Source organism: Tetrao urogallus, assembly GCF_951394365.1.
Source record: "Tetrao urogallus genome assembly, chromosome: 17".
In the NCBI taxonomy this organism is placed as follows: Eukaryota; Metazoa; Chordata; class Aves; order Galliformes; family Phasianidae; genus Tetrao; species Tetrao urogallus.
This window is the reverse complement of record NC_136830.1, coordinates 8,826,689-8,836,684: the sequence shown is the minus strand read 5'-3', so window position 1 is coordinate 8,836,684 and position 9,996 is coordinate 8,826,689. Positions and strand designations below refer to the sequence as shown.

The following is a 9,996-nucleotide window of genomic DNA, read 5'->3' as shown; positions in this document are numbered from 1 at the left end:
GGCTAACCCGAAGCGACCTTTTCCCTCCTGTCAGTTTTCGAAGCTTTCAGCTGTCGCAAAGCCGCAATCCCGCGGCTCTTCCAACCCTCAGAGGCGCTCCGCCCGGAGCCCCGCACCGCGGCGGGACGTGACGCGACGCACCGCCGGCACCGGGCCGCCCCCAGCAGCGAGGGCCCGACCCGACGCTCCCGGAGCCCCGGCAGCCGCACGGCACGCTCCGAGCGCGGCTTTGTTCGACGCGCGGCCCGGCGCCTCCCAGGCCTCTGCAGCCCCGCGCAGCGGGACAAGGCGGCCCCACCCGGCGAAGCACGACCACCGCCCGTCCCGCCGCGTCCCGCCGCCGTTACCCGCGGCCGCCCCGCTCCTCTCCGCTCCACGGCCCGCTCACATCACTTCCTCATCCGGGCCCGCCGCCCCCTCCCTCGCGCGGTACGGCCGTTACGATGGCCCCGCCCACGGCTCTCCCCTGCCCCGGAGCCCCGCCCACTCCGCCGCTCTGTGGCGGGCATCACGTGACGCGAGGGCCGGAACCCGGATGCGGAAGTGGTTCTTGGCGGCGCCGCTTCCGCCCGGTCGCTGGCGGGAGGTTAGCGTCTGAGCTCGGCTCGCGCCCCTTAGTGCCGTCCCTCAGGCTTTGGCTCGCGGCGTTGAGTCGCGTTTCTCCTTCAGTCTCGGGGTTCTGGGCCGGGTGGGCTGTGAGAGTGGCGGGTGAGGCCTCAGCGCTCCTAATGTCCCGTCTGCGGCCCTGAGGAGCCCGGGAGCGGCTGACAAGAGCGGGTCGGGGGAAGCGGGCGCTGCATCCCGCGCTTCGGCACCTGTGGGGGAAGCGTTGGTGTGGGAGCGCAGCTCTAAGGGTGGGTGTTGTGAGGAGAAAAGCGTGTGTTCTGGTGACGTGTCTGTAACCGATGTGGAGAGAAACTTGTCAGTGGTGGGTTTGGTTTGAAGCACGCTTCTGAAAAAGTACGCTGCGAAGGTCGTGCGCTGAAATAGCGCGTGGTGCGGGTGAGAGCAGAGGAACGGGATTTTGGCGGTGCAAAGCCGTGAGGGACGGCACTGTGTGGCTCTGGTGGGTCTGGGTGCTCCCTGCCTGTCTGCCTGCAGCGCTGGGCTTCTTCCTGACATAGAGAAGGTTAAACTTCAGTACAGACGCTGCTGTCAGAGCCACTGAAGAACAGCTGTGCTGAGACCTGTGCTTGCTCTCGTTTCTGCTGCAGATGTGCAGGATGTCCTCCGCCCTTTTTACTCGAAGTAACTGAGAAGGACAGGAGCTCGAGATGAGAACCAACAAGGTGTACAAGCTGGTCATACACAAGAAGGGCTTTGGAGGCAGCGGTCAGTGTCTCACTTTGCATCAGTTTGACCCACACTTACTGTTATTGAAAGCTCTGAGATGTGTATTGCTCTTTTAACAAAGCAGTGGAGGCAGTGCTACCTGCTGCAGTGTGGAATGATCGGTTCTAACAGTAAGATACAGCAGAATAAAATCAGGTTTATTTTTCAGAACAGAATAGAATTCCACTTGTAAAATACAATTCCTTCATTCTACTTCTTTTCCTTTTGTTTTCTTACTTTTTCTTTAACTTGTACCTTGGTCCTTTCTTAACAAAGAGTGACAGACATGCCAGTGAGTTACTGCTGCATGTAGACAGGTGTAGGAACAAAATATGTGAACTCAATTTTGTGAACTCAATACTGTTTAATTGCCTACTTTCTAGTTGTAGGCTTAAAATCACTGCATTGTACTGAAGTTTATTAGCAAGATTCTGTGGATACCTGAATTCCTGCTGGTACTCTTTACATGTAAAATACAAAAGAAGATTATACTTGTGTAGTGAAGGCATGCTCTCTTGCTGAACAACTCTTCCATAAAAGTTCTTTGATTTGAAAGAAAAGCTTTTGCTCACAAGATTGTCCAGACCAAAACGGCTGTAGGGGTGTTGTTTTGTAGTGAACATGGTACATCAGTGATGTGTTAATCCCAGTGCGAGTGTCTGTATTTGGTGTGTATTTGTTCGTTGTCACATTCCTCATTTGCTTATGTTTTGCAGATGATGAACTGGTGGTGAATCCTAAAGTATTTCTTCAAATCAAGCTGGGAGATGTTGTGGAAATTGCACATCCAAATGATGAATACAGGTGAATTCTCCTTTTGCTGATAAGTCAAGTGTGGTTAGAGCACTGAAAGGATGTGTTGAAGTGCAGCAGGTTCTACACTGAGAGGCTTTGCTTCAGCATCTGCCGTGTTTTTTTTTTCAATAAAAGAGAAATAAACTGTAGCAGGAGCTCTTGCTCAAAGCAAAGTGCATGTAATCCTTCGTGCTTGGTGTTTCACTGGGCAAGGTCAGTGATGTCTTTCTCTTCACAGAGCTGTCATTAGCTAGCAGTTATTCTTCTATCTGTAGCATCTCCAAGGAAGAACTCAAACTTCTTGGTTTGCTATAAAAACATAAACCTGCAGTCTGAAGGCTCATTCTACAGCATATACTAAAAAAGCAGGATCATAGCTGTGTTAGATTCTGAGATGATCTTGTATGACTTCGTTTCCCATTTAGAGTGTCATCTTTACCTTAAAAAGTACCTCATAGTACCTTATAGTTGTAATGGGTATAAAGAACAGCATGGGGTCGCAAGCAGAGAGGATGGTGTATTGAAACCTTCTGGAAAGGGATAACGTTTTTGTTCAGCTTATTCTGTTCTCTGTGATCCCAAATAGATTTGATATAGGTTTAACTGGAGTACACTGTTGGTACCTCAACTTGTCTGCCTTTTTTCTTCCTTGCATGCTACAGCCCTCTGCTCCTGCAAGTGAAATCACTGAAGGAAGACTTGCAGAAAGGTAAAACCCTAGACTTGTGAAGTGCACAGTAAAATCATAGACAAAGATTGTGTGGTTGGACTTTAAATATCTGCATTACTCAACTAATGTAACTTTTAAAGAAGCTGAGTGCTTTGTTTATCCAGGATGAGAGGATGATCATTTCCATCAGGAAATGGATAGCCAAATTTTAAATCTGCTTTTGGTTCAGTAATGCTGAGTAAAGTTTGGAGGGAAAAAAAGCAACAAACTTAAGCCTTAAATTTTTGTATCTGCACTCTCTGACTGGATGTCTTCTCTTTTTGCATTTTTCTGGCATTAATGAATTCATGCTGAACTTTGTGTCGATCCCCATTGCTTTGATTTTAACGAGTCTTAATTTGGGCAATAATTGAAAGAAGTTTCTGTCTTTAGCTGAGGTCCTAAGTGTTTCATGACGACCTCATTATATTGCTTTTGTATCTGTAAATGCCTGACACCTTCTGGTTGTGTTCTCTGTCCTTTCTCCTTGCTGTGGCAGAAACAATAAGTGTGGATCAGACCGTTGCACAGGTTTTCCGACTGCGGCCGTACCAGGATGTCCATGTGAATGTTGTTGACCCAAAGGTGTGTGGCTTTGCAGTTTTTTTCCATCTGTTAGCTCACACTGGGGCTCTGTAAACTTCCATTCATAGTGGTGTTGGGGGAAAAAAGGCTTTTTTTAATTTTTAATGGAAGCATCTTTATCCATCTTTTTCTGAAGAAAGTGCGGCTTGGGCTCTTGCACTGTTTGTGTGTTTGTATGGGTCCCTTTCTTCTCTCCCCACTATTTCGGCATTCCTTTTGAAGTTTTTGGACCTGGTTAATAGGAATTTAGACATTTCAATTACATTTTCCTTCCAGTAATTCAGGATAACTCAGCAGAGGGAAGAGAAACTCACAGGTGCCCTGGTCCAAAGAAAAGCCATGGATTTGCATTATTTGATATTAGAGTACCTTGTAAAAGAAGCATCTCTCATAAATGTCCAACTGTATGAAGAGCTTCAGTTGGAGTTGTTCAATACATGACAAAACGTATGCAGGAACTGGGTTTCCTTAATGCTGTGAGCAGTGGAATTTGTTTTTTGTGCTTTTGGTTTGATCTCAGAGTTGTAGCACAGATAGTCCTGGGTCTTCTGTGATGCAGTTTCAGGTACATGCACAACTTTGGCAGCTGTTCAGATGGGATTTCCTCTTTGTCTTGCAGCTGTTGGCAGTACTGACTTGCTTAGAACAGCCCTCGATGCAACATTTGGCTTTTAGCAGAAAAGAAAGGTGCTGTGTTGAAAAGAACCAATGAAATCTAATCAGTGTTTTTCCTCTATTTCCCAGGAAGTGACCTTGGACTTGGTGGAACTGACTTTTAAAGATCAGTATATTGGCCGTGGGGATATGTGGAGACTGAAGAAAAGTTTGGTAAGGCCCGTGCTGCCCTCGTTGTAGGGTGGAGATGATTTTGAGAATATTACAGACCTTTTTCTTCGCTGACTGTAGAAGAAAATAAGCTTTTTACAGAGAGAGAAGATCAGTGTCAGCAGCTCCTGTAGAACTTCAGCTTTAAGCGGTACCTTAGTGTTGGAGAAGTGTATGTAAATAATAAGGAAAAAAATGACATTCCCATCATTTCCTACTCTGTTGCAGTAATGTTAGTTACTGCTTTGGGTACTGAAAGCTGCTTAGTGTATTTTTTCCCACGTTCTGAATTTTAATGATTTACTACCTCAGGAAGGAATTGAATCCAAATGTCTTTCAAACAGAAATGCTGCAGTGTTCTCCCTCTGATAGCACTGCTAATAACTAACTATCAGATTTTTTATTTTTATTTTTTTGTTCCTGCATCTCTGAAGCACAGTTTTCGACTCCTGTAGGAACAGTGAATTAGAGAGAAGAGCCCAGTCAATATCAGCTCCTGTTAAAAACTGTTTTCCGTGCTGCATTTGGGAGGTTCTGGTTTTCATGCTTTTATGCCCCAAGTCTGGTGCTTGAGTGCTTTGTTTGCTTGCTTGTTTGTTTTCTATGCTAATCTGTCTGCTCTTTTTTTGCCCACTGTTCTGTTAACACCTGTAACTGTTCTTTCGTAGGTCAGCACCTGTGCATATGTCACCCAGAAGGTGGAATTTGCAGGTATCAGGTCAGTGTGTTATGTTCATTTAGATATGGGAAAATTAGAGAGCAACACAGAAATCTCTGCCCTCAGAGCCAAGCGTGAAGAGAAGTGCTTTGAGCTTAGCTGTGTTTGTAGCATTTCCAGCTACTGGTGAGAAATATACACTGCTAGGAAAATGTTGATTCTGTGATCTTCATATTCTCTCTAATAAATACTGTGCACTTTTTTTCTTCCAGGGCACAAGCAGGTGAACTGTGGGTTAAGAGCGAGAAAGTCACTTGTGGATACATCAGTGAGGACACACGGGTAAGATTTTGGGGAGTAAAGAAAAGGAAGTCTTTTCCCTTGCTAGCTTTTTGTTAATTCTGTCTTACTGACAGATGGTGTGGATCACATGAGCTGGTTGTGTAGCGAGTTGACAAATGGCAGCAAATTCAGGGGAATGAGTGATCAGTGAAGCTCAACTGTTCTTCACTGATTGCTCTTCCCTTGGAGGGGGAATTCCTCACAGTGCAGTGGGCCCAGTCGTGTCACTTACTTGGTAGTTAACTTCCACGTTTGGCACTTGTTGTGAATGTACCTTGTTTGAAAGATGTTTAATTCCCCTGCAGGTGGTCTTCCGCTCCACTTCTGCCATGGTTTATATTTTCATCCAGATGAGCTGTGAAATGTGGGATTTTGATATCTATGGTACGTGGTTAACTGGCTTGCCTGGTTCTGAGTGTGCAGGACTGCAGCTGTCCTTTCTGCTGCTACTAGAAAACAGCCACTATGATACCTTTCTACCACTTGTAGAAAACTAAAATATCCCACCTTTGGTGTAGGCATTGCTCTGAGGTACGCTGTGGTGTTCTCTTAGATCCTTATTCACAGTGCCACGCTTTCTTTCTCCTGAGTGCCCCATAATTTTCCTGTTGTTACTGTAGTGCCTGGCTGTCATTATCTCAGCAACTAATTCAAGGGGACCAGCTTGAATACGAAGCTTGCAAAGGTTTTTCTGTGTTGCAAACGTTTGGTGATGAGGGCTTGGAGCCCTGAAAGCAGAAATGAATGGAAAACCCAAGCAAAGAATGTCTCGATATTATAGATTTCTCTTGACAGTGGCTGATGGGAGAGCTCTGCCTTTAGCTCAGGGGAAGGTTGCTAAAAGTATTCAAAATTCAAGAGGTTAGAATGAGTTTCTTAGCTCTGTCATTGCCCTATTGTTTTTTCTGCCTTAGTTCTTTAGCAGCTTTCTTACCCCTTCCTTTGACCATGTGCTTAGGCATATGTAGCTGGGCAGCTTTCCAAAGCAGAGCAGGGGATCAGTTGTGAATGCTATTTCTAAAAGATAGTACAGATGCTTTCCCAGCATGTTGTAAATGTGTTGGAAGAACGGATGTAAAGGTCAGATCCGTGTGACAATACAACAGTTTTGTTTAAATCATCTGAAACGTAATCCTGCTTTTAAATCTTTTTTTATGCCCTCTTTAGTACTGTTAGCATTCAGTGTGCACAGAGCAAATTGCTCTGATCCTAATTAAAAATAACTCCTAGAATCTCAGTGTAAAATACAGCCTGTAATTGAAGTAGTTGCTATTGTTTGATGTTTGGGTGTGATTACTTTGCAGGGGACTTGTACTTTGAGAAAGCTGTGAATGGTTTCCTTGCTGACCTCTTCACAAAATGGAAGGTAAATAGCTGCTCAAGTTCATCCTGTTCTGAAATAAGATGTCAGTGCCATCTTCATGAATCCATCAAGCTGCCTGTTTGAGGAAGGCCCACGTTGTGTCAGGCAGCACTAAGGTTTACAAAAGCATGAGAGATGGCTCCAGGGCATCAGAAGAGTGGTTACTGTAGGTCAGCTGGTAAATTGTGCGTGCAGGTGGCTCCAGTACTGCTCTATTGTATCTGCTGTGGTTGTCATGCAGTTGGTTGGTTTGGGTGGCAGGTCTGACTGGCCTTAAGTTGCTACATGCATGATGCAGGTGCAACTCAAGTTTGTTTTGCACAGTCTTTGTTCCAGGGCTTAGTTCCCAATGGTTCCCTGGCATTATGTAACCCAGTTGTGTTGCTGGTTTGTAGACTGGGGCCACTGGTGGTGTGTGAGCTCGTGGAAGCGGTGCTCTCTGAAACAAACAAACAAAGCCTCACTATCTTTGCACAGCCGAACAACAAAGAGCCATCTCCTGTTTCAGTGCACGCCTTGGCTCACAGCAAGGTGCAGCTGCTGTTGGCAGCCCTGCATTAGGGGAGAGGGTAGGATTGGAGGCTGAAATCCTTTTAGCCACGCAGCTGTGGAGAAAGCCTGGGGCAGCAGATTTCTATGGACATGAATAAGAGAAGTGTAGCAGTACTCAAGACATACAAAATCTGCAGTCTAAATTGGAAGGGTAGCTAGACAAGGCAAAAGAGCCTGAAACCCTACATGTATAACATCAGTGCAAAGTATAGCTCATAACACTCACAAATGTGAAGAGCTACAGGTTTGATTCATTTTCATTGTGCTTTTTCTCCCCTGGAGATTTACTGGGAGCACTGCATGATGTGTATAAGGCTTCTGTTCTGTTTTTGATACTACTATACCATGTTGGATATGGGCCTGGGTGATCTGGGGGCTCTCTCTGACCAGGGCTTTTCAAGCTTTTCCTTTTGCAGGGGATGGCCAATATGCTCTTTCCAGCTCATTAATTCCATTGTGTGTATTAGCACTATTACTGTTCAGTGAGGTTAGTGTCTTGTTTCCATGGAATTGCTAGGGGCATCTATCTGAACAGTAAGAAATAACAGTATCACACTGCTGTCAGTGAGTACGTTTATAAAAGCAAACACATTGAGTCAGCTGTGTTTTCTTACACAGAAATCTTGTATCCTGGTAACTACAGAAGGGAGCTGCTTTAAGGCTAATGGAGGATGCTTCCATTTAATGCACTAAAGCCTAGCAGAACAGACTCCTCAGGACTGAGCTTTATGTTATTTCATAGAGGCAGACACAGTCTTTTTGCCTATACATAAATACAGCAGTACACTTTCATCTAGGTCCTACATGTGAGGTATAGAGGGTGTTACTATATGTGTATGTACTGAGTGTTACCCTTTTTTGTGTGAAAGTTTTTTTTCTGTTCTTCCTGGACAGGAGAAGAATTGTAGCCATGAAGTGACAGTGGTTCTATTTTCTAGAACGTTTTATGAAGCAAAATGTATAGGTAAGTAAATCCTGTGTTTTCATGTTATTGTTTTTAACCTTTCTCCTCTCATCAGAGATTTTTAGTGTCTGGCAAAGACCCTTTCTGCTGTTTTTTATGCCCATGTCAAAAGTGTTCCCTACCAAGCACAATGGATACACAGCCACTGTCGTGACAGTACTGCAGTAGAAACTGTACTTGGAGGAAAATGTGGCAAATTTTCCTCGTACTCAAGCTGTCGTGTTGCTTTAAAAGCAATTTAAATATTGTGAGGGGCAACTAATATTTATCAGAGACTTTCCTCTTCAGTGGGAGTTAACCACTCCCTGCTAGAAAAGACAACAGGCATTTCTGTACAAGAACTCAGTGTGATTGCTGTGCTGCCTCCATTTCAGATGAGTTTCCTGAAACACATCGTGCATCCATCCGGCAGGATCACGAGGGAAGGTTTTATGAAGATTTTTACAAGTATGTCTTCTTCCCTGTTCTTTCAGCTGTCTCACAGTGTATGCACCACCCTTGTGGAGAACGTCGTGTTGTTAGCTGTAGGACCTTGCTAGGAATTAAGACTGAAAAACATGCATGTCTGAAAGTGGCAGCACTTCCCATTCTGCGGCCGCACGATCTTGTTTGCTATGTTAGTCTGCCCCTTGGGTGTGAGTGTGGTTTGTATTCCTGTCATGATACTTACTGAGCTGTGCTCTTTCTAGAGTTGTAGTTCAGAACGAGAGACGAGAAGAGTGGACCTCATTGCTTGTGACCATTAAAAAGCTTTTCATCCAGTATCCCGTGCTGGTACGACTGGAGCAAGCAGGTGAAGGAATACCCCTTGCCTGGGCTTTTTACTCTCTTAAAAAAAAATCTTTTGGGAAAACTGTTTGTAAACTCCAGCTTTGGTTGGAGTCTGATACTGCACTACTTAAGTGCTCTCCTGAGTAAGTTGTTTTGCTCAGATCTTTCTGTGAGATGCACCATTTTTGCCTGTAATTTGTTGAGGTAATAAGCCTTAATACCAACGCCGTTACAATTGATTTATTTTTTTTCCTTCTGAACGCTCGTCCAGAGGGCTTTCCTCCAGGTTTCAATTCTACATCAGCACAAGGGAACTACTTGGAGGCCATAAATCTTTCATTCAATGGTAAGTTATGAACAACAGATAAAAATATACAGAGGAGGAGCCACTAAAACAGGTGCAAGTAAATGGTTGTGGGCTTCTCCTGCCTGTTCCTTAACGTCACTGAGGAAAGAGAAATATGAAGTGGTTCAACTGTCATTTCCTGCTTCAGAAGAAAGTTTCTAATGTGTGTCTCTGGAAAAAACAGTGACTCTCCTAACGGAGTGCTGGGTGGTTCAGGAACCAATGCAGGGCCTTGTTCAGATGAAAATGTTTCTCCGAGCTGTGGGTCTGTGTGCAAACTTCTTGCAACAGAAATGGAATTTCTTAATTCTGTGAGCCTTTCAAAAGCAGGCTGATCAAATGTTACTTGGGTCAAGGTGATCCATCTTTTTTTAGCAGACAGGTGGATTTAATTGTCTGGAAGGGATCCCCAAAGATGTGCTTTTTTGTGACTCTTTACATCGAATGTTTCTATCCTCTGAATGGCTGTATTTACACGAGAGGGGGAGCACAGCAAGTTAGTGACCAGTACTGACCTTTATGTTATGATGTAGGAGGGGTTTATGATATAGGTGGGGTTTGCTTGTTTTCGAAGCACTGGATGTTTTTTTGTTTGCTGTGTGGTTTTTTTTTTTTTTTTTGTTGGCTTGTTTTGTGAGATGTTAGAACACGAAGCATATGAAAAAAGACCCTTTTTTAGGTATCCATTCCTGTTTTCTTTTTCTGCCCTACTGCTGTAGCTTTACTTATATTACTGGTTGAACAATGCTACGTG

General features: G+C 44.7%; 1 protein-coding gene across 1 annotated transcript in view; it reads left to right on the top strand.

Annotated features, from left to right (window-relative positions):
• Window positions 1-1,274: 1,274 nt before the first annotated feature.
• DEPDC5 (DEP domain containing 5, GATOR1 subcomplex subunit) overlaps window positions 1,275-9,996 on the top strand; it is a gene marked incomplete at both ends in the record, with an annotated part of 40,883 nt that continues 32,161 nt past the window's right edge. Inside the window, 13 exons of the mRNA XM_079544006.1 lie at window positions 1,275-1,332; window positions 2,049-2,136; window positions 2,790-2,836; window positions 3,336-3,421; window positions 4,166-4,249; window positions 4,915-4,964; window positions 5,177-5,246; window positions 5,552-5,630; window positions 6,551-6,612; window positions 8,056-8,125; window positions 8,500-8,572; window positions 8,815-8,918; window positions 9,168-9,242. Coding sequence (XP_079400132.1) covers window positions 1,275-1,332; window positions 2,049-2,136; window positions 2,790-2,836; window positions 3,336-3,421; window positions 4,166-4,249; window positions 4,915-4,964; window positions 5,177-5,246; window positions 5,552-5,630; window positions 6,551-6,612; window positions 8,056-8,125; window positions 8,500-8,572; window positions 8,815-8,918; window positions 9,168-9,242 — 946 coding nt within the window. The remainder of the gene's footprint in view (window positions 1,333-2,048; window positions 2,137-2,789; window positions 2,837-3,335; window positions 3,422-4,165; window positions 4,250-4,914; window positions 4,965-5,176; window positions 5,247-5,551; window positions 5,631-6,550; window positions 6,613-8,055; window positions 8,126-8,499; window positions 8,573-8,814; window positions 8,919-9,167; window positions 9,243-9,996) is intronic.